The sequence below is a fragment of the Odontesthes bonariensis genome, chromosome 7 (assembly GCF_027942865.1).
Source record: "Odontesthes bonariensis isolate fOdoBon6 chromosome 7, fOdoBon6.hap1, whole genome shotgun sequence".
Classification (NCBI taxonomy): domain Eukaryota; kingdom Metazoa; phylum Chordata; class Actinopteri; order Atheriniformes; family Atherinopsidae; genus Odontesthes; species Odontesthes bonariensis.
Genome location: NC_134512.1, coordinates 15,265,253 through 15,289,795, shown reverse-complemented (window position 1 = coordinate 15,289,795; position 24,543 = coordinate 15,265,253). Strand labels below are relative to the sequence as shown.

Sequence of the window (24,543 nt, the reverse complement as noted above, 5' to 3'; positions counted from 1 at the left end):
GATTGCAGGCCTACGAGTGCGTTTTAATGACTAAATCACCCATTCTCCGCAGTAATCTTGTTCTGTCTGCTTATATAAGCGCCGTGTCTGCTCCTCTCACCTCCTTCTCTGGCCTCCTTCCTTCTCTTCTCCTCCAGGTCGAGTTTACTGAGCAGCCGGCGGTGCTGTTGAAGAACCTCATCATAAACCAGCATGCTGTCAGGAGCCTGCTTCTGTCGTTCCCTCATCAGAGACGGAGAAGCCGCCTGGCACCGACCCCCCTCCTCATTCTGGGCAGATAGAGGCACACAGGGTCTGTGGAGGCTACCGAGGTGATGCCGAGGGTAGAGGCTCTGGATAGCTCGGTCCTGCTCAGACTTGTTCCACGACTCCTGCAGACCTGACGCTCTCAGTGGGGGGTATCTCTCTGGGCTTTTTGCAGTCCTCTTGCCTCCATCTTCCATCTTCTCCTCCCAACTGATTTGGGGTCTGTCGGCTCTGGTCAGTCCTGGAGGCGGTCGACTAGGTGGTGTTGGGGGATTGAATTTTCTGCGGGAGTCTCCAGGTGTGTCAACAAAGGAAGCTGGGTTCCAGAGCGCAATGGGAGGGGCAGGTGGGTGGTGGGGACCTTTAGGGGAGATAAGGGGAGGTGGAGCACCAAGGCAGGGGGGAACATCTTTGCTGCCTAGGTTGTGATAGATTGAATTTGCTCTGTTTAGGAAAAAAATCAACTTAGATTAGTGTGAAATTGCTGAAGGAGTAGAAACATTTTCGAAAGCTTGATTCATTTGACATTCTCACCTGTGGTTGTCCCTCCTAAGCTCCACCCCTTTCCCAGGTGACCTGACGCCCAACTCCAGGGAACCCTCCCTTTCCTGTCTTTGCGCCAGTTTATGTGTTAACCACGCCTCCTCACTCGCCCTCTGAGTCATCATGGCGGCTGCCAGAGCTCCGTGGATCCCCCCAGAGGCAGCAGCCCGATGCTTCCCCAGGTGAGAAGGCAACAGGCTGGGTACTGGGTGTGGAACAGGGGCCCTGGAGGAGTGAAGTCCAGGCTTATGGGGAAGGGGTTTGGGTGCAGGGAAACTCTGCTGGTCTGAGTCCTTTGTTTTATCTGCTGAAACAGGAACATTTAAAAAGTTAGTTGTTTAATGTCTAATGTCTATGTGTTGCGTATTATATTGACTTAACATTCTGTAGATTGTGTACATTTGTTGATGAACACAAAAACATTACATATCACACTAATACCATGTAAACTGAACCCTGCATTAACACCATTAAACATCACTCAGTACTCACTACTCTTATTTGCCTACTATACTGTATTTTGCTGCTATAACTATGGGAATTTCCCTGCTGTGGGACTAATGAAGGTTTATCTTATCTTATTTTACTTGTTGAAATTAAACTGCGTCAGAACTGTAATCCACAGTTATACCCCTCAGATTTTATAGATAGATTTATAACAACCCACACCGCTATACAAGGCATCTTGATAAATTTCTTTATCTATATTTAGAAGTAATATTTTGGCATACAAAATGAAGATAATTAAATCCATCCAGTTTCAGAAAGGGTTTCCTCCCCTGGGGAGAGTGAGAGTGCACATTTGCATATCAATCTGCCTAATAAACTTTGATATGGCTTGTGAATATACTCTGAATGGTAGGTGGACAAAAGGAAGGGTCAGGAAGGGTCACAAAGGTCACTGCAGCTCCTCTGGGGCCATAAATGTTCCTTGCAAATGACAATGCAGTCAGGCCAGCAGGTGGACAGAGAAACATTAGGTCTTTTCAGGTCTTAGAAACTTCTCCATGGTTCCTAAATACTCCATAGTTCTCCATAGTTGTGTGATGACCCACATCCCAATAAACGTCATCACAGAGAGTCCAAGCAGTTTAAGGGAAGAGATTTAATTGAATTGAATGCCTTTATTGTCACAATACACAAGTACAATGAGATTATAGGTAACTCCTCATTCAGTGAAAACATGAAATATTAGTTATCAAAAGCAGATTGTATGTTAGTGATATGGTTAAGAAATTAACTTATTAGTTGTGAGGTAGTTGTACTCCTTTTGCCAAAGTCAAAAACTAATAGATGCCTTTGGACAAACCCTCTTTGTATTTGGTAAAGTCCGAGTTAATGTCAAACAGTAATATTTGGCTATCATGACTCATCTGCTGAGAGTCGAGGAGGGTGAACGTAGTGACACACTTATGCCAAATTATTCACACGCCTGCTCTTGGTTAAAAACGCAAGAATCATTCATCCCAACTCTGTCATCACAGCAACTAACTTTACCCGCCTGTCACTGGCAAAGACAACTCAAGGCCTGTTCAGCCTAAATGTATGCAGCACTCTTTGATGGAATCAAGTGAAAAGGTAAATCAGATTTTTCACTTGACCAAAGACTCCTTCAACCAATTATTAATTTTTCATGGATTTTTCTGGGTTCTTTTGTTGTCATTAATGGGTTTCACGGGAGGCATTGAGATGATCTCGGGGCCTCTTTTGGCCCTTTGGCCATACTTTACCCATGCATGGTCTCGAAGATCAAATACCATAATCATGACAACACATACATTTAGGAATTGAGCTGAACAACGTAAGTAAACTAAAATATATAGAGAGTGAGGAGGCAGTTAATTTAACACTGGGTGGCCGGTTGTGTATTGTCTACACGTACACATGACATGTATGTGCATGTGTGTGTGTTGGTGTGTAACTACCCAGCCTGTTCGGGGTCAGCCTCTCTCCTGGTCTGGCTCTGTCCTCTGGTGGAGCCCTGCGAGCCTGCAGCTCAGCCAGGTAGTGGCTCTCCGCCGCTCTGACCATCTGCTGCTGTCTGTCCCTCTGCCTCTCCTTCTGTCTGTCCAGCTCCCTCTCGCGCTCCTCCTCCCGCTCTCGCTCCAGCCCAGCCTCGCGCTCCTTTTCTTTCTCTCGTTCACGCTCCTGCTCCCTCTCACGCTGGCGGAGCTCATTCTCCATCTGTAGCCTGTGGGGGAGGTTGACAAGTACGCACACACACACACCCATGCCACACACAAGGGGAGAAGGTGAGAGATGCAACACCCAACATGAGGCAGACATTAACCACACACTGGTGGACCTGACACAAACATTTCTGATAAAACGCACGCACACACTCTCACAGAAACACACACCGACAAACTCTCCATTTACCACGAGGAAAATAATCCATACGCAGCATGACCGAGCAAGAGCAGATGAACACTTAATAGGTATCCACAGGAAAATGACAAGCGCACGCACACACACACGCACACAAACACAAACACACGCGCACACACACACACACACACACACACACACACACACACACACACACAACAGAACACATTCTCTTGCAATCAATAACATAAAAGCAAACCTACAAGATATGCAGGAGCCATTACTGAACCAGATAATAAATACCATCCATTTCAAAAACAAACATTCCCCCTGAGAATCATGCCACAGGAAAACAATGTGCATGGTCAAAGGGGGAAAGGAGCTAAAGCAATGAGACAAAATGACACAGAGGGAGTAAAAAAACAATACTTGCATATGTGTATCTGTGAGATTTTAGGCACGCACTTATTATGCATCGGTATGCATAGGTATGTGTGTGAGGGGCAATGTGCGTGTGATGAGTGTATAGGAGGCACTGTGGGGTGTGTGCTAAAAATATCACACACACACAGCAACCTGTGCTTACCCTGCAGAGATAGATTAAAAAGTCCAGCAAACAGAGGGGGGAGAAAGAAAGAAAGAAAGAAAGAAAGAAAGAAAGAAAGAAAGAAAGAAAGAAAGAAAGAAAGAAAGAAAGAGTGTGGGTGTTACCTCTCAGATAAAACTGTGTGGTTCATCTCTCCAGGGTAGCGACCTCCAGGCAGCTGCAGGTGGAGGGCTGATGGGTGAATAGGAGGGAAGGCGCCTCCTGCAGGCACAGAGTAGAACTGCGACCGGAGAGCAGAAAGACACAGAGACTCCTCCATCCTGTTGACAGAGAGTAGTAAATCAAGTTACCCATACACTCTATAACACCTCCATACCATTGTAGAGATTGGCTTTCTCTGGGTACCAGCTCATTTCACTCAGACTGTGGCAGGATTTCTGGATGCTGTCTATGTATGATTTCTTTTTTTTCATGGCAGAGTTTTAACTTCAATTTAATTATGCAGGAACAAACTGCGTCCACTGATGACAATTTGCAGAGTCAATCATAAGCCTGTGAAGTGTTTTCACTACAGAATCAGGTCTGTTTTAGTAGTTGATAGTTGATTAAATCCTCTAATTTGCCATGAAGAGTTTGCCAACACAGTCAACAGAGTTTATAGAGTGGTTAACATCTCTTTATGTGTGAAAGACAGCCTCTCTGTGATACTCAGTGTCTTATTTTTTTAATACCCTATAATTATAGTCACTTGTTTCAAGTTATTTACTCTTGTAAAACACTTGCATATGAATTGTGTGAACACTCCTGCTTAGGTGTCTATCTGTTCAGATGTTAAAAATCTGTAGAACAAGTGGTAGGAATGTAGTGGCAGTATTTTTGCCAAGGACACGATGGTTGGATAGATAAATGATAGTTGTGAGGATGTCAAGGCCCCACTTGACAGCAGAGTTTGATGTTGTTACCTTGGTAAGGACAGAGGGTGATGGAGGTAGGCAGGATGATAGTAAGCAGCGGCGGCAGCATGGGCAGCAGCAGCTGGGTCAAGACCTAGAGGCAGAGAGGTCAGTCTGAGATCGTCTGAAGTGGTGAAGGGCCGGAGAGCTCTCAGGTATTCCTCTGGAACAGCACCCGAGGGAACCACTTGGTGCATCTGCCCGGGCAAACTGCAGAGCAACCACACACATAACATCTTAAGTTTAAAATCTGCTCTGTTTAAAGACACACATACACACAGACAGAAGGCGCCATACTTACCTTATGCTCTGTATGCGGGGGTCTTGCATGATGCTGCTGGGGGTGTGACCAAAGGAGTGAGCCAATGGGTGAGGTGAGATGATGGGCGGCGTCCTCTTATCCTGCTGAGGCTGGCTGTTCTCAGCTCCTGCTCGCTCCCTACCAAGTCCCTGAACGCTCGGCTCAACCTATCAAAAAAATAGACAGACAAACAGATGATGTTTGTGTCACACGCAAAATGAGCAGAAAAAAAGGGTGAAAAATGAGACAGAGTGAAAACCTCTGAGCTGCGGCCCGAGGCTCAGTGGAGTGGAAAACTCTGATATGTCACAACGGGTCAAGATCAAAGTGGAAAGATGATACTAATATCAGGCCAACTGCTCTCTCCCTCATCCCTCCGGCTCACTGAACTTGGAGAATGTCGATGTCAGTATGATGCACTTGATCTGTGACTGCTTAAAGTAAAATTACAACCCTGACAAAGTAGAACACTTTCAAAACTCAATAACAAACAGACAAATTCTAAAAACCACGGCCATCTGCAGCTACTTTTAGTTGTTAAATCTTCAGCATTATCTTTCATTTGACTACAAAAACAACACAGTGTGAAACATCTTCATGGATGCTGACTTTTCGGGGTATAAAGTTGAAAGAACCAGGAGATTTTAATGTTATGTAATGTAATGTTAATCAGTACTAGCCATTTCCACTAAAGTGTCATATTTTGTTGCTACAGCAACAGCCTGAAATACAGGTTGGACTGACCGCGATCAAACCATAAACAAATGACTTCTCCCAGCAACACATGGTTTGCTACCTTCACATGATTTGCAGTGAAATACCTCTGCTTTGAATATGTTTGAATAGTTTTGGATATGTCATTCATGGAAAGCAGATTCAAACGAGCGAGGAACCAACCTCCCTCTCTCTCAATCAGCATCTTTTAGCAATCTCCACTGGTACAAGATGAGAGGAGAGTCTGGACAGAAGCCATCACATTCCTTGACCTCTGATCCCGCAGACAGCCAAGTGCCTTCATAACAGCAGTGATAAACACACGCGCGGTCTGTTTCTTTTGCTAAAATCGTTTGAGCGTACACTGCACAACACCAAATGTGTGCTAAGCTTCAAAGCCCGGTCTCTGGTGCTCTCCTGCACATTCTTCCTCCCTTCCTCTCCTTTCTTAACATCCTATTCTGTTTTCCTGCCTCCCTCCCTCCTTCTCTCTCTCTGAATGTCTGAATGGGAGCCCCAGGCATGCAGAGCCACAGAGTGCTCTTTGTAAAGGGGGAGAATGGCAGCTCTGATCCAGGGGGAAGTGGCTACTGTGGGGGCTAACCTCAGCATTGTGTGAGGGGCCTGGTTCCTTGCCCCAGCTTAAAATCAGACACACACCCACAAGCAAACACACACACAGATCCCTCTTCATATCCTAAGTCTTTTGTGGTGAAGGGTCAAGTACACACACGCGCATACACACACACACACACACACACACACACACACACACATACACACACGCACAAACATGTGAGCACGCATGCACACACGCAGGAAGCTGAGCACAATAGGTGCCAGTCTCTTCGGCCTCCAGTGTTTCTTTACAAACCCTCGTGTGTTCCTGAAAAAGACATGGACCAATCAGCGAGAGGAAGGGGGAAGAGGGAGAAAAACATAAAAATGAAAAAGTGAGACAAGATGGAGGGAGGCAGGAAGGGGTAAATGAAGAAGGGAATGGTAGGATGACTGGTTCTGATACTCCGATGTTGACAAGCAGCGGGACTATTATTTTAACAGAGGGAGCAGCAGCTTAAAGATGAAAGGAGACAGAGAGACCACTCATCTGTGCTGTGAGAAAGAGGAAGACATGGAAAGGGAACAAAAATCTGACAAGTCTGAGATGACAGCAGATGCCTCATCTCAGACTTGTCTGGAACACCAGCAGGTGTTTGACAAACAGCTACTCTTACCTGTCGTCCTTCAGCCCTCCACAGGCCGTTGTTGGTCTTGGTGGGGGCAATGGTGACCACGGGAGGGGTGCTCGGGACACCTTGGCCTCTGTTCTGGCCCAAGAGGGACCCTAATGAGCCCCGCTTAGGTGTGGTGACTGGTGAGCTGTGGCTGGTGGCCGGGGAAGAGACTGGAGACGACTCACCACTGAGGGCAGAACCTGAAGGGGGGCATGACAGAAAGAGAGGTGAGGAATAAGTTGATCAGATTAGATAGATTTTGGGATTGTACACCAAAAGAAGTTTTTTGTGCGTTTGACGAACTGAGCACTGATTCATTGTTTTGATTAAAAGCGTTCTGGTAAAATGTGACTGAAATTAAGGAAAGTAGGAAAAGATATAAGGATGGAGAAAACGTAAAAAGCTGTGACAAAGAATAACCACATGAGTGTACCGAAAAGTACAAAAATCAGATACTGAGAACAAAAAAAACGATGCGATAGGAATGAATGTATAAAAAAGGCTGGAGTGTGACACAGAAGGAGAGGTGTTAAATGTGATGAAGCTGGCATTACTCATTTAACTGTGACACTACACATAAAAACACATTCAGAGATGGCTACAGAGAGGAAACACAGAGATGGAGAGAAGGTGAGAATATATGTGTTCATGTAGAGCTGCAAGTACAGATGGACAGAGAAGACAAGATGGTGATGGAGGTGGGGGACAGACAGAGAGCTTTTTAGAATTGGTTGTAATTAGATTTTCATAATTAGGAGATGAACGGAAACGAATGAAGGAAGAGACAGAGTGAGAGGTCGCAGTGGGTCAGCTCTTATCCACCACTTTCATTTGGACACCAGAGAGCTGAGCTGAGTGAGGACACACACAACCAAAGAGCGACCAGGCGTTATGATGTCTCACGTTACCGCACAAAGCACAACTTTGGTTTGTGAAATGATCTATTTTCAGTCGTTAATACCTCGTTCCCACCTTAAAAGGGATAGCTTTGGGAAAATACGCTTACTTTCTTTATGGCGGAGAGGAACATTAGAGGATTGATACCATTCTCATGTCAGTGTGCTAAGCCGGTTAGCTTAGCATTACAGACCAGAAACCAAAGGTAACGAAAATCCACATGCTGTTACATCTGATATGTCAGACTTGACATCAGGGTTAAAAGTGGCTATTTTTGGGTATGCCCAACAAAGAAGAGTGGTGTATGTGTGTGTGTGAGTTCTGGGCTGTGATAACAGCCAAACATCTGTTTTTTAGGGTGGTCAGATCACCGCTCACCTCTTGGATCCTCGGCCTGTTTGGCCAGTTTACGCAGGGCAGCAGCGAATCCGGAATTTGCAGACTGGGCAACTGCGTTCCCATTGGTTAGTGGGCTGAGGGGACTGACAGTAGCCGTGGTGCGAGTCGCCGTGGAGATCATTCCTAATGACGTTGATTTATTGGATTCATGGTTCATACCTGAGAAAAGTGAGAAGAATGATGCTTTAATATCTGATGTTGCTGCATAAAAACACTGGCAACTTAGTTGGTGGAAGTGTGTGATTCATGTGTAAACTGAGGACTTCAAAAAGTAAACCTGGACAGGATTTTTGTATCAGCTTGAAACAAAATGCATCAGTTTCTGAACACAGCTGGTATCTAAATCATACTGAATGACTCAAACTCAACTGCCAAGAGTGTATTTGTGTCTTTATGCCTAGGCATGATTTTGAGTGGGTCAGCTTCACCACAGACAGGGTGGAGGGAGTAGAGCTGTGTCAAATAGAGTGCTGACCCTAATAGCAAATCACACACATGAGCGCTCACATGTCCATCTCCTCAAGGGAGCCAGCCGACACATCTTAAGACCCCAGGAGCGTCTACACGCAAGCCTATCAGCTACCGCTGCATTTTTACACCCTCACAGATGCAAGCATGTACACACACACATAAACTGCCATAGAGGCACACACATTACTAAAGCCACCATCGATCCCCTGGACAGTGGAAGCAGTGAGAGCAAACATGCTTAGAGTAACCTTTGTCTTCACCCTGTACCCTCACACTGACCCACTAATGTTAATTACAGCTGGAATTAGCCGGTAGCCCCCCCGCCTGCTGCAGCAGTGACCTCATTACCACTACAACACACAGTCACACAAACACCTTTAAAGCATGCACAAAAAACCCCAGAGATGAACAAACAAAGAGGAAAAGCAGCAAATACACTCATGTAAAATTCATGTGTGAACATTGAACGCGATTATTGAGTGTTGTGCTTCTCACACTCCTCACAATGTTGATGAGCAGAAAGAACAGAGAGGTGTCAGAGCCTGTTGGCTGGAAGTGTCAGAAATCTCATATTTTCAGATGTCAGGTTAGGTTTTACCCACTACCTGCCACACGTGAGAGCAGGCACACACAGAGGAAGCTGCAGGGTGAAAAATGGAGTGAGAGTAGATGTATGACAGGGAGAGTGGCTAAATCTTGGTTACTAATTTGACATTAATGAGGTTATTTCAGGACTTTTTTCCTCAGGACATGATCAAACGTGAACCCAGAGATTACAGCTAGATATTGTAAAGTTTGTTTAAAAATCTATTCCTGGCACAACGTATGCAGCTAACACTTAAACAACTCCTGAAAGTGAGACTGTTTCCTTGCATGTTCACTGATCTTATCTCAGAGGATCTGCTTCTCTATAATCTTTTCTCAAACATTTTTTTTTTTTATGTTTACTTCGGCGTCTCCAGTCATGTATTAACATGTCAAAAAGCAAACTGAATCTGAAGCTGCGAATGAGAAAGGGAAAGAGACGAAGAGAGTAAAAGCTCCTGACAGGCTCTCTGTGTGTGTGTGTGTGTGTGTGTGTGTGTGTGTGTGTGTGTGTGTGTGTGTGTGTGTGTGTGTGTGTGTGTGTGAGAGAGAGAGAGAGAGCGTGTGTCTCTGCTGAGCCTAGCAGTCAAGGGAGAGATGATAAGACAGTTTCTATCGACTCGTTCTCCCTCCTCTCTTCACTCGCACTCTTTCCTCCCAGTCTCTCTCCTCTCCTTCTCTTTCGTGTTTATCACTGCGCTCTGGAGCTTATTTAACAAAAAGCCAACACGCATAATCTCCCCCCTTTCTCTTGTTTTCTTTCTTCCTCCTTTTTACAGTCTTTTCTTACAGGCTTTTCCTTTGATATTTAGCCACATCATTAACAAGCACAAGCAAACACACACACTAAAGTGTGCATATGCACATAATTCAAACATGCAAACACTCACCCTCCCGCTCACTGTTCTCCTCCTGCTCGTCGTCTTTCTGCTCCTGTGTGAGACTCTTTCACTCTCCCCCTCTCAGCCTTGCAGCTGCTACGTGGTCACGTGACCTCTTTTCTATCCATTTCCCCCCTCCTCCTCTTCCTCCTCCTCCGCTCTATCTACCCCCCCCCCCACCCATGCCCTCCCTTTCCATCTATCACTCTCTCCATCCAACCTCCTCCTACTTTTTTCTCCTTCACTCTTTATCTTTCCATTTTCTCTCCTCAGCCGTCCCCTCTCTGTCTCTCAAAGTGCAGTTTGTCTTTATTCATTCTTCATCCTTCCTCCTTTTGGCTCGGACTCCAGGGAGAGTAGTGGCGGTGCTCGTGGTGGCAGGGGGGGAGGAGGGGGATGAGTAGAAGGAGGAGGTGGAGGGTGATGACGGGGAGGGAGAGTGTGTGATTTGAGCTCTGTCTGTGTGTGTTTGTGTGTGGTAGAGGGTAGTGTTAACCCTCCATCCATCACTGTCTGTCTGGTTTGGGACGTAGGGGGTTTGGCGGAGGGGGGCTGGGTGTGTGTATAGGGGGGTTTACAGTGCCCTTTCACCCTTCACCTCTGACCACTGACCTCAACAGCAGGGGGGGCGGAGGATGAAATACACAACAGTCCTAAAAACAAATTAAGACATTTAACTCTCTCTAGGAATCTTCTTTTAAAAAGTGTTGAGTGAATAAGTAAACATGACTGAAAGGCCATGCTAGCAGCGCTGGCTGTGATGCGGTAAAGCTCCCTGCATCAGAACACAGCGAGGTGGAGGGAGAAGAAGAAGAAGAAAGGAACCTTGCTGTTCAGATCAAAGCTGGGACAGAAATGTCTGAATATGGCCCGAGTATGGTGTCAACAGGAAAGACACATTGTTGACCCAAACAAAAGAGTTTATCTTTTGTTTGGCGGCCATTTTTGGAAATCTTGGACTCCAACGCATTAACTTAACTATGCTTCGAGTTAAGGGCTAGTGTTAGCACGCTAACATAATTTCACCAGTCATGTTACAAACAAACATAATAACAAAAGAATCAACATGAAAGTATTAAATGTCATTGACTGTCATTGGTATATTAAAACCAGACTGAATAACAATAGGATTGCTTTAATTACATATTGTTTTTGGTTAGCAAAAGTGAAGCCAAGGCTGTCTACAAACCAGAATGCATAGTTTATTTCCTTCAGTCAGCGCTCCAATGTCAGGCTGTTACTATTTGAGCTTGAGTATATCTATGCAGACAAGATAATGCTGCTATATATACAAACAAACAATGTTTTGACTAACTTTTGATTTGTGATATCTACCATACAAACAGAATGTTTCATGTTTTAAAGTGGACTGTTGCATAAATGTACAACGTTTTGGGAGGCACAAAGTAAAAAGTCATGGGATCATTCATGTCAGAGGATAGTCTTGGCTATCCATTTTTCCAGTATTTTACTCTGAACTAATTGACGAGTCATCCATCGACCAAGTGACACTAAAGCCAGTGGCATGGCTAAAATTAAACTATCATCACAAACTAATAAAACTTCCCTCAGCTTTGCCAAAATGGAAATTATATCCGGGTGCGCCTCCACTCATCCATACACAAACACGCCCATGTTCACAATCACATTCTGCTCAGCATGATGTAAGTGATACAGGACATGTCTAAGCTTGTGTCTTTAACACCTCTCTTTGTGTCTCTCGCTTGCTCTTCTTTTACTTTCGCTCGTTTACACAAAAACAGACAACACACTTGACTCAGGGGGACTGTGAGGACAGCAGGGGAGGACCTGCTCTGCCCTGTCAGCTCATTAAAGAAAAGCACAGTGTGTGTGCGTCTCTCTCTCTCTCTCTCTCTCTCTCTCTCTCTCTCTGTGTGTAAGCAGGGATAGGTCATTAGGGTGTAAGAAGAGGTTGTAACACACTACCTACTCATTAACCCTCATCACACTGGCATGTCTGAATGTGTGTGTTCCTCTGCGGCTACAGTGTCAACACTTAGACATTAAATTGACTACCCTCATTTTTGTTTACGAACAGTTTCCTGACAGACCAATAATGAATGTGCACGCAGACACACACACACACACACACACACAAAATATGCTCTATTTAGACTTTATTTTCCATTTGTTTTACTGCAGTTGATGCAAATAGCTACAACGGCTACTGCTGCTGCTACAATAGCTGGCAGACTTGTTCAAATTCCTCCCTCAAGCGCACACACACGCACACACACTACAGAGAGGAAAAGTAGCCAAATGTTTTACAGCCTCTTAAACTTGTCTGTAATAGCAGTCAGAGTGGCGTCAACACAGCAGTCTCCGGGGTTACTCCAGGGGCTGCTAAATGGCTTTAGTAGCTCCAGTCACTCTGCAGCTCGCACAGAAACACTTAACACATCCTTACATACCATAAACAATGAACATACTCTCCCACTTTGGGATCCCACACACTCATAGGAATGACACACAAATCATGATAAAAGACAGAAAGAATGACAGTGACATCAAGCAAGACACGCATATGCTAACTGTCTGCTCTGATGCGTGCAAAGAGAAATGCAATTAGCTGACTCAGGATTCAGGCATTGTGCGTCACAAAACGTATGCATGTGACCCCAGGGGAGCAAAGAGCCAGCACGCATTTATAGTCCTGGGATAAATGGAGCAGAAAAACCACAAACTGTAATAACCAACACGTCCGGCAGAAAATAAAAGGCGAAAATAAAACATCCAAATACGTGCTGGAGCAGAGAATGGTGGCACACGAGAACAATAGAGGAGGTTTGGGAGGTGTAGCAGTCAGTCTGCCAGAGCAGTTCTGTTTACTGTGCGATCATAACAAAGTCAAGATGTTAGTGAAAGGTCTATAAATTATCACCACAACAGCTTAGAGCTGAAATGTGGGCTGTCAGCAAACAGGGCATGACTACTTTTAAAAAGCTCTTCCTCCCTTCTCTTCTCCTTTGAGCTCTCTGCCTTCCACCTCCTGCTGGCTGCAGGGTAGCGTTCCTCCTTCAGTGACCCCATCTCTGTTTCTCTAATCAGTGTACTTGTCTACAAGCATCTTGTCATTGTCTTTCAGTTGCAGAAAGAGGATTTAAATAGCACCTGTCCTGGGACACCTCATGTTTTTCTCTATCTGTCCGTGTCATCATTTCTTTGCCTTGTCATTTCCTCCTCACAATCTCTTTTTTAGTCTCTTACCACTGAGCTATTTTTCGTTTTTCCCCTTTGTGCAATCGATCTCCTCTGCAGTGTGTGGCTCAGCCTTGCCTCTCTGATACGGAGATGATGCAAAAAAGATAAAAGCATCTCAGGTAAGCCAATTTTACTCAGCCTCAGTTTGCGATGGGGCCTGGTTGCGTCTGACTGCTGCTCGCAGGTTTTTATTTGGTGTGTGCGTGTGTGTGTGTGTGTGTGTGTGTGTGTGTGTGTGTGTTCAGAGGGTCGTGTCAGACTGTTAACAGCCTCAGCTCACCAGGTGCCAACACCGCTGTGGCTAGACCTCAACCATCTGAATAAACATGAGGTGTATGCTGACACACAGACCAGCAGATGCACACAAACTTTCCTCTCAGGCAGGTGCTAGCTACTTATAAAGACCACTGTGTAACTGAGGTGCATGCTGGTAGATGGCGGGCAAACAACTATTGCCATGATAAATGACATGTAAGCGTGCTGTTCGAGGTGCCGCTTGGGTCAGCCAATCAGAGCAGAGCTGATACTGTTGGCCACCTCTGAGAAAGCAAGGTTTGATGAATATTATGGACTGTTTCTTCACATATTATCACTGAACAGATGATGCCAAAGCAGTGCAGCCTCTGAAGTAGTTACAATCATCACCTGTCCTCTCCAGCAAATTAAATACCTGCTTTTGACTGTTTGTTGTGTAATCCACGGAATAATACCAGATGGCCCTAAAGTCAGATTATGTAGTCGAATGCTGTTACCAGGATTAAGAAGGACCTATTTTCTTGATTAATCAGTGGAAAATATTGAAAAACAAAAGAAAAAAAGTGATCTGGTCCCTTGCTGATCTGGTCCCTCCAATTGAATTTCATGAAATTCTGCCAAGTAGTTTTTGTAATTTTGCTGACAGACAGTCTAATGGCTTGACTCGCACCTTGTTGGAGGAATCATTATCGCATTTCTTGAGGACTCAAGGCTACAGTTGGTCCAACTACAAAACCTCATGCGAATGAGTCAAATTTGAAATTAAATTAAAGAAAAGCAGCAAATCTCCATAATTGAGAGTCTGGTTATCATAATACTGCAGTTATTATATATACATATATATACATATATATATACATATATATATATATATATATATATATATATATATATATATATATATATATATATATATATATATATGAATAGAAAGGCAGCTTTACCACTAAAAAAAATAAAATGGTCCATACTTTTTGTTGACTTGCATAAAGCTCCCTGACCAATGGCATAATTTGCACGGTGAAGGGGAACAAAAACACTGAGGTGAACTGAAGCCATGATCAGTGGAGCCTGAGTTTACAGCTTCTATATGAGAAGGAGGTAATTAAAGAGATTGGAGGTTTACTCAGTAACCCCTGCTGAGCAGCTGGTCTATGGCAGGTCAGGAGCAGCACATGGTGCATGGAGCGTGTGTGCGTGTGTGTGTGTGTGTGTTGAACTCCACCTGCGGGCTGTGTACACACACAAAAGCGACGGGATCCGCTTGACTGCTGCTAATGCGCCCGGCGGCATCTATCTCAGCCGAACAATACAGTCGCTGTTAAAGGTCCCGGATTAAAGAGCGACTGACTCCCCTGTCTCAGAGACAAACCATCATGGAGAAACAGAGTGACACACCGCTGTGTTTCAAGCCTGAACTTCTATCCATGAAGTGTACCTTGGGCAAACAGGGGCCGTGTTTGATCACTGACAAGTTTGACAAGAAAAAGACACTGAACAAACACTCCAACCCCTGCAGCTGCGCCAAGACGCGCACATAAACCTGGACCAGACCGGAAGTGAGTTGCTCTGACTTCAGAATAAGAGTCTCTCTTGTGAAAACATGGGGTAAAACTTTAATTTTCAGACGGAAAAAAACAATACAAAACAGCGCATTGTTTAGTTTGCTACTATTAACCACTGTAAACCTCACTGTGCCACACTCAGACAACGCTTTATTTTAAAGGGTGAAACCAGCAGCTGTTTCCTCCTGCTGTCATCGCACTGTCCCTCAAGATGAACCAGTTTGACTATACTTCCGACTGGCTCAATCACACACCTCACCTTGGCTATTTAGAACAAAAATAGCTCAGACTTCACTTAAAAAACAATCTGTCTGAGGTCGATAAAACAGATACAAGGAAAAGTGTAAACTGAGGATGAATCTGCCCACCCAAAACTCACATATAAACTCACTTAAAAATTAAACAGCATTAAAGTATATTGACGCAGTCAGGACTAAAACAAGTGAGATCGCTGGAATAATCTTACCACTCAGTGCCACAACTCAAAAAGCCTTATCCGGCCATGAATGAAAGACCTTATCATTCTCTACCACCAACAACAAAGCAAACAAAGACATTTGTGGTAAAGACAACAGAGAGCACACAACTTACCGCTTCAGCAAAAAAACAATCCACGGCTTCCGCGCATCTTTACTCAAACAAATGCCGGCTCTGTGTGCAACGATACTCTGTTTGATGTCTCCGATGGCAAACACAGTGTTGAGATGTGGAAAGGAGAAGGACAACTCATTAACTGTCCTCTGAGAGGGAGACAGGGGGGGGGGGCGGAGAATGAGAGGGGAGGGGAATGAAGGGAGGGGGTTAGGCGGAGGAGGAGGGCGAGCACCTGCTCCACTGATGCTCCCTAGAGAGATGGAGGGATGGAGGGAAGGATGATGAGGCCCCACACTGCAGATACCTCACAGGATGGACGTGTTTACTGTCCACTGGAGACAATCAGACCTGTTCAAGTCAGCTCCTCCTGCTGTCACACTGGTACAGAGGCACTAACAACCCTATTTAACTAATTACCAATAATACTAGTATTAAGACACAGCATATAACTAACTGCTACTATCATTAATACTGAGTTAAATAAGAGTAAAAACAAAACGAGATAGATTATAACTAAATATATCCACAGTATTAAATAAGGCAGAGTCTTCGGTTATCAGGCCCTTCTCTGTAGAACCAGCTGCCAGTTTGGGTTCAGGAGGCAGTCACCCTTTGTACCTTTATTAGGCCTAAAACTTTCCTTTTTATAAAGCTTATAGTTAAGGATGGCTCAGGTGACCCTTAAGCATCCCATACGCTGCTATAGGCCTCGACTGCAGGGGGACCTCCCCTCACTCTGCTCTCTTTACTCTCCATGTATATATGACATATATGACATTTTGTTATTAACTTGTGTTTCTCTTTTCTCTTTCTCAGCAGGTGTCTCTGGCCTGGTGTTATGGTGCCTGTTGTCCCCTCTTTCCTGTCCTCTCAACCCCCTAACCGGTCGAGGCAGATGGTCACTCTTCCTGATTCTGGTTCTGCCAGAAGTTTCTTCCTCTTAAAAGAGAGTTTTTCTCTTTCCAGAATTTCTCTCATATATGCCCGGGAAGGGGATTCAATCTGAGGGTCTCCTTAGCTCAGCAAATTTTTTGATTGGGTTTGTATGAATTGGACTAATTTGGAATTTCATTAATTCTATTTAATTGGATAATGATTTTATTTTATTGTTTCTAATTGGACTGTAATTGGATTGTATCTTTAAATTGCCCAAAGATGCCGTTTGTTGTGATTTAGCGCCAAATAAATAAAACTGAATTCAATTGAATTAAACAAATATATCTATATATTGTGAAATAACAGCATTGCCATACATAAATTGTCATATTAGTCTTTTGTTCATGCCCTACAATACGGTTCATGATGACATCCTGCACAGCACCGCCTTTAGATACGACAGACATGAGTGTTTCCACATTAGAAGAGAGGTTAGTCTCAAGTCTTTTGCTTTAACAAGTCACGTCAAGTGAGACAGAGTGGGATTCAGATTCTTTTTGACTGATTTAGATCAGTAAGGATGCTTTCAGGATATGGTGCTGAGCAGTCAGTGTTTGTTCATAGACGGGCATCAGTCTTTGAATGATAATGTTCTGTGAACTCATGAAATCTTTGCAGAGCTTTGGCCCAAATTGTGTGGCTGAGGCAGATAGAGTAGGTTGTCTATTCATTTCTGCACATTGTTTGTACACTGGCCTTTCTACTATCAAAGTGTCTGCAGGTGAAACACTTTGTAAAGCACTTTGTGGAGTTTAGCAAAGGTTAATTGATGCTATATATACGCGAAGACCATTTTTATTCACAGATTAAACCAAACAAGACCTTGTTATAAGAGGCAGTGACATTTTTTTATAGGAGTGATAAAATCATAAGATTGTCAAAATGTATCACAGTTTAAGAAAACTACCAGGTTCAAGGTAAAGGTCTTGGGTCTTTTAGCTGGACAATGATGTGAATCATTCATACAACAACACAAAAGAGATGCAAACAGAATTCCTGTAAATGTAAAAAACTTTGATTCTACAGGAAAGTGCAGTAGACCAACGCATTTCTAGAACACATTTTGAATATAGATATTTGGTTCATTTGCATTTTTTCCCAAAACATTCAACGTTCTGTGTTTAGAATTCAAAAAGTTATGATATGCAATGTGTGTTTGAGCAGCTGACTCCATATCAAGTTACAAAAAATATGCAAAGGAAGTGGAGCTATTATAGTATAAGTATACTCAGACAGGCACAATATCCTAAAAAAAATCACTTTAGGTTTATAAGCACAGTTCAGTTTGCTTTGGTTTTAACTGAGCACCATTAATATTGATTTAAATTGATGTCCTCGATGACCTGCTGAATTTGCATCCAAAAATTTTTTTTTTCACTGAGTCCTGTTTAAAGAAGCCGGTAAATGCTCCACTGTGTTCTCTGGCCTTTTTCTGCTTTTGGGACTGGTTAAAGACTACATAACTGCATTAATTCATGGCCTTTCTTGTGTTCCTTATCTATATCTCAACACTAAGCGTCAAAGTAAGTTAAAAATCAATAGCTGTTCTGTGCATCTGGATTCAAGGTAACAATGGTGGCAACACGCTCCGCAGTTGAGGGCAGCCGCAGCAGTCGGTCATAATTCTCTGTGGCGCTCTCGCAGTCTCTCACACTCCTTCGATAGCAACCAGTCACAGTTTGATCCATTTTCAACTTTGAAATATCAATTTATGCAAATGTAAAAACAAAACAAAAAGAAAAAGAGTCAAACTTACAAGTTTGATAAGCTGTCACTCAATTTAACAGGTATTACCTTTAATTGCATTCAAATGAAGTCATCTTACATTTTAAAAGACTTTGTGTTGTATGGATAACCATTATTTTATGAACACGCTTTATGAAGAACCAAGCAATAAGCATCTTCAATACCATTCATCTGTCATCATGTGCTATAAGCTCCCTCAGCCTGCTTCATTTAGTCTGATATTTCAACATGTCCCCTGGGCTTCTCTGTCTGTGTCTTTCTTGATCGTTCATCCCTTCATCTTCCATCCCTCTCTTCTTGTCTCCCAAGCAGCTGCTCCACTTTGCAGCTATTTAACAGCTGTTTTGCATCAATTTGCGCTTCAGAGTGCAGATTTCTGCCTTGTCTATCCTTCTCTTCCCTCTCACTTTTCATTACCCCCTCTTCTTTTTGTCTTCTCCTCGCTTTCCTAAGACAGAGTGATACACAGTTGTCCCAAACAGCCTTAATATTCTCCTCAATGAATCGACCGTCTCCCTCAAGTCTTTCCCTGAGATCCATTCAGCAATGAAAGAGGCGCACATACCAGCCTTCCACTGATGAGAGATGAAAAGGCACCGTGGTCTGCAAACACACAAACATAGACACACACATGTGCACATGTGCAGAAACTCAGATTAGCAGCCAGTTTCTTTCCTACTTTTCCCTCTATGAAAACAACAAGTACTGAAGGAAGCAATGGTGAAGAAAAGAGAGAAGAGGGGCTCCCCGATAATCCCCAAATCCCTTTCTCTAGTTCTCAGACCCACACAAGAGAGAAGAGGGGGAGTAAGTGTGTGTGTGTGTGTGTGTGTGTGTGTGTGTGCATGTGTGTGTCTGCAGAGACTAGTGTAGCCTGACATGATTTATGGTTTGTCTGTGCACTGCAGGCAGACGCTCTCAGTTTTCTCTGAGGTGGGTGTCTCACCTCCATCCTTTGTGACCTATACAGGTTGTATAGTTCCTTGTGTGTGTGTGTGTGTGTGTGCCAGAGAGAAAAAGAGGAAGATAAAGTGTAAAATGTGCACATGCCTGTGTGTGAACTGCAGGTGCATGAAAGAGAAACTGAGCCGCCTGATCGAAAATGTGCCGCCTGCTTGTTTTTGTGTGTTTCTGTGTGCAGAGTGGGGGTCAAAGCTCACAGTGGTGTGTATTCTCTGGGTGGGTTACACATGGCCAGGTGACTGTAGGATCCCCCATTAACCAGCGTGTAAAAAAGCCAAGCACAAAGGCCATTATGAACTCCAGCCGTAATAGCTTCAGGAATCTTACTAACTCTGGAGACCTGGTCATTAGCCTATTCTTCCCTCATAAAGCCCTCTATCCATCACGCTGGCAAGCATACGCACATTTGTATGCAGACACAGCCACACACAAACACGCACGCACAAGCACCATCTAACCATCTCAGGCGAAGAGGGGAACAGTGCTGGGGATACTTATAGCAAGAACAATCCACCAAGACATCCACAGATGTCTTTGAAAACAGATGCGCTCACTTGCGCATAAACATATACGCACAAACACACACGCAGATGCTCATTTACAAAAGCACTGGAGCATAATATCAGCCATGAACCCAAACCCCTGATTATTTAAATGTATTCCTGCTTTCCCATCCCACAAAAGTGAGAAGCTAAAGCAGCCTGTTAGCTCTGGTCAGGTAGGAGATTACAAACCGAAACACTGTCACATACAATAGAGCTACGTGGCTGGACAAGCAATAAAACAGCAGCTAAATCCACCCCCTGAGCAATCAGTTTCTCTCTCTAGCACACATACACATACACATTAAACATCGAAGAAACGTGCACACACTCTGTAGTGAGATTTAATGGCAGTTCAGGAGGTGAAGACAAACTACAAAGGCAACAAGGAGGTGAGTGCACCCTTTATCCTCAGGCAGCTGCACACAAACAAACACACACACACACACACACAGATAGTGTACAATGGCATGTTCACCATCACCATGCACAACAGCGTGCACAAACACACACACACAAACTGAGAAGAGATTTACTGGTACATCATACACACTTCTGAATCTAATTAATTTCACCTCTGCACACACAAACTTGCATCCTCAGACTGAAACAGAGTGACTGTGGCCCAACCCACCCATCCCCCCTCCAATGCACACACACACATCCACACACGCACACACCAGTATACAGTATATACACGCATATAGAGTACAATGTGAACCAGCACACACAAAGCAGATGCAGTCCTGAGAGAACAGATACCTGGGGATGGAGACGTACTGGCAAAGGTAATGCTGGAGTCAGTCACTGTCCTCAGGCAAAACGCACATGCAGGCACACACACAAACACACGCACACGCACGCACACACAGCTGTAAAGATAAGCACTAATCCTGTTTATTACCTCCTCCCTCTCTGCACTCTCCTTCTCTTTCTCATTTTATCTCTCCCTCTTTTCTCCCTCTCTGCCCCCTTTTCTCATTTTCCCCGTCTCTCCTCCTCAAGCTTGTTTTAGCAGCACACACTCACACATTTTGTGCATGCACACATTGTCAGTTTACCCCTGTGATGTTTGCTGGCCTGGGGCTGAGACGAGGAAACAGGGAAGGGAGTGTTGATGTGTGCTGCTCTTTTCCAGCTCCAGCTCTGTTCGCGTCCTGCAGAGAGAATTACCTTCCCTTTGTCTGTGTGAAGGGGCTGCTGCCTTTACCATCTGTGCAACGGATACAGTGGCAGGCGTGCGCACACTCGTGTGGGCATGTGTGCATCTCAGCGCTACTACATTTCTATACTTTTTTAGAATAAAGACATCTTCGCAAGATCTTATGTATTAGATTGCTGCCAGATTAATGTCCTCAGTTATAGTGATTGAGATGTTAATGACAAAACAGTCTCGACTCAAGTCCTTTTAGTAGCTGATCTGGAGCTCTTGATCAGATCCCATGACGCTGTTTGAATTTCTGTTTCCTCTTTTTTCCAATTCTCTATCACTTCTATCCTTCCTCCACTTCCTTTCTTTCTTTCTCTCCTTTCCTGCCTTTTCAACCTCTTCCCCCTCTTTTTCTTTCTCTCCAGATGGGTGGCAGGGAGCAGCAGCTTGCTGTGGTCAGGCCAATTATTTATATAATTATGATCTCCCACTTAACCACATGATCCCTTACCTGGGCACGGGCAATTAAAGCCGCCATCAATATGCAGATTATTCAAATGCAGTCAGAGGCGGAACAAGATCGCATATGTAGAAATACGTGCATTGAACGTATTGAAAGGTCTTGCATTGAACACTTTATATTTGTTTCACAAGTAGTTTAGTTTCACTTAAAAAATGTTTTTATCATTTTTTGGTTACATTTCCGCATTAAAACGATGTTTAACACTCTACCAAGATGGGATTTTTTTTTACTTAATTTACAGAGGATATACTTCCTCCAGTCACATTAGAAATATAAAATTTTTCAACTTTCCAGAGCTCCACCCCACCTAGACATGACACAAATTGTTTTACTGTGTGGAAAGAAATCTCCCACTGAAGTTAATTGCATTAAATATTGGGTGTGGTTTGACAGGGGGAAAAGCTGAATAGTGTTAATTTGCATTAGAATTTTTTTTCTCCTATTTTTATTTATTATCATGAAAAACAAATGAATGGCTCAACTAACAGTAAGTTTACTCCTAACTCTAGATGGAACAGTTTCTTGAAAACACATTAAAGACACCATGAATGGTGAGGCCAAAGTGGGAGCAGAGCACTTTGCACTTGGCAAGGACTTCTGGGTCCTTTTGTGGTAAGTGAAACTGGGTTGGTGATGGTCCCTGTGAGACAAGCAAGAGACAATGAGGGAAAGTACTATTTTTGAATGTGAAGAGACATGATGGAAGGGCTGGAAGCACTCAGTGATCAGGTGTGACAGAGCGGGAAGCAGGAGGATAGAAGAAAGGAGGGTGAGGAGACTAATGGAGAGTGTGAAAAGACTGGCTCAGTCTCACCATTTAACCACTGGGAACTTTTGATTTTTTTTTTTCTCAATGAATCACTGGACGCCAATGACATGTAGCTTAATGCTATAAAATCTCAGGCTTTCCAAACATGACAACCAAAATGTAATGATAAAAAGTGTCAGTACTGATAATTGTGCTGTTGGCACTAATATAGTTTTGTAGCGGCACTTGTTCCACAAGAGCTGAGCTTTGCCTCTCTTTGCTGAACTGCACCTTTAAAGTCAGGATCTATTGGAGGTTCCTGCTTGTCCTCACAGCAAACTAACTGCTGCTGACAAAGGATGAAATGCACAGAGAAGAGCAGGTGAGTTTGAGAGGAGAGAGCTGCAAGTCACCCTATGTACAGTATGTGAGGGTGTGTTTGTTTGTTGTGTGTGGAGTCACATGTTAGCAGGTTCACAGGAAACTGCTAACATGGTGCAGCCAGGTGGCAGACAGAGCCATGCCCATGGGTAATCAACAGGCTCTTCAGTGAAACGACATCATTGATCATGCATGTGGTTGTGTGTAGGACAGCAGCACACTCGTACTGGCTACATGGAGCGCTGTGAACACAAAAGGAGGCATGTGTTAACCTAAATCTGTATTATGAAGTACACAAATGCTCTCTCAGGGTAGCTGCTATTTAACTGCTGTAAGGGCTAATCTCCACACACTTTGCATACACACACACACATACATACTCATCGCATACACATGGACACAAATTGACACGTTCGATCAATTATGTTTTGACATGGTTTGTAAACATGCAGATGGTGCAGGACCAGCAGAAACAGAAAACTGAGGATCTCTCTCTGTGTTTCATTTTTATGGAAGTATATATTTGTATACATATATATATATATGTCTTCTTCCCATATACATATGTACATACATATGTATACCGCCCCGTTAAAGATATCAATGCCGGCAAATTTCAGCTGCTGTATTTTCATTTGGTTTATCCTCCCTCCATCTGCTCGTTATCATACACAGAGCTGCTTATTAGAGTTTTACTCTGACTGTCGGTGTATGTGTTTACTGTGAGTATGTGCATGTCATGTCTGTGTGTGTGTGTGAATGTGTGTGGTAGAAATAGAGAGAGAACTACCAGGAGTTGTTGTTATCCTCAGGTCAAAATCTGCTGGCATTTATCCCAATCTACCCAGCTCAGTGAGCAGACAGGCTCCATGGGTGTGTGTGTGTATTTGCATTTTTATGTTTAAATGTGTGCGTGCATGTGAGATCCGAGTCTCTCTGCTTGCTCTAAATGAATGTAAACATCACAGATAGGACATGATTGCCTGTGTGAGTGTGTATGCGTTGCTGGGTCCACACACGCTTTGAGTGAATCCTCTTTTAATTAAGAGCTAATTAGTGACACCAGCTCTTTTACCAATTAGGTTGGCTTGCTTTTTTGCTCACTTGTTTGTTTTCTGGGTGAGGCATCACCAAACATACTGATTTATTCATTTCTTTTCTTTTACATATCTGCTTTGCGTTGATATTCACCATCTCTGGAGGTGGGAACACGTAAAAGATAGATAGTTTCTTTAGACTTTTGTCTTGGTAGGAGAAATTCATTCAGCTTCCACAGGATGTGCGTGTGTGTGTGTGCGTGCGTGCGTGTGTGTGTGTGTTTTATCCCTTCCATGTTATCAAGCTGTTGTCATGGTCTTTTATTCATCTCATTAATAACATTGCCCTTGAGGTGGAGCACCGCGACCCTGTTTTCATCGGCACACGCTAGTGAGCACAAACATGCACACGATTGCACACAAAGATGCACACGCACACAATTAACAACACAAGAGATCCTGACAGCAGCTTCCTTTGAGGCAGCACCCATCTCAGCCTCCTGCGTGAGCACACAAAGGCACCCCACACATACATACAGAGAAGAATTATGGCCAAACACACAGACTTGACTGCGTGCCAGCGGCTTTTCCACCCACTGAAACGCACATACAGTACTGCACACATGCAACAAATCATGTCCTCTTTAAAATAAAAGCTCAAACGAAGAGTCTGGACCCACCAGTGAACACATGAGGCTATCTGGCATGTTTATCAAGGTAAAAAGCAAAATAAGGAAGTAAGAAGTGAGAAGCAGAAAAAAATAAGAAGTGGGAAGCATGG

The 24,543-nt window shown here is 43.8% G+C and overlaps 1 protein-coding gene across 4 annotated transcripts in view; it reads right to left on the bottom strand.

Moving 5' to 3' along the window:
- The window catches only part of LOC142383867 (genetic suppressor element 1-like), a 38,683-nt gene that overhangs the window by 5,533 nt on the left and 8,607 nt on the right, over window positions 1-24,543 (bottom strand). The window contains exons 1-9 of one of the 4 annotated variants that reach the window (XM_075469661.1): window positions 15,734-15,862; window positions 8,143-8,322; window positions 6,868-7,067; window positions 4,919-5,085; window positions 4,627-4,827; window positions 3,829-3,984; window positions 2,715-2,980; window positions 781-1,096; window positions 101-690 (exon numbers count right to left, since the gene is read on the bottom strand). In XM_075469661.1, the coding sequence (XP_075325776.1) occupies window positions 101-690; window positions 781-1,096; window positions 2,715-2,980; window positions 3,829-3,984; window positions 4,627-4,827; window positions 4,919-5,085; window positions 6,868-7,067; window positions 8,143-8,320 (2,074 nt within the window). In that variant the 5' untranslated portion in view covers window positions 8,321-8,322; window positions 15,734-15,862. Of the gene's footprint in view, window positions 1-100; window positions 691-780; window positions 1,097-2,714; window positions 2,981-3,828; window positions 3,985-4,626; window positions 4,828-4,918; window positions 5,086-6,867; window positions 7,068-8,142; window positions 8,323-10,109; window positions 10,215-15,733; window positions 15,863-24,543 lie in introns of those variants that run through there. The other 3 variants (XM_075469660.1, XM_075469658.1, XM_075469659.1) reach the window with 3 other exon arrangements.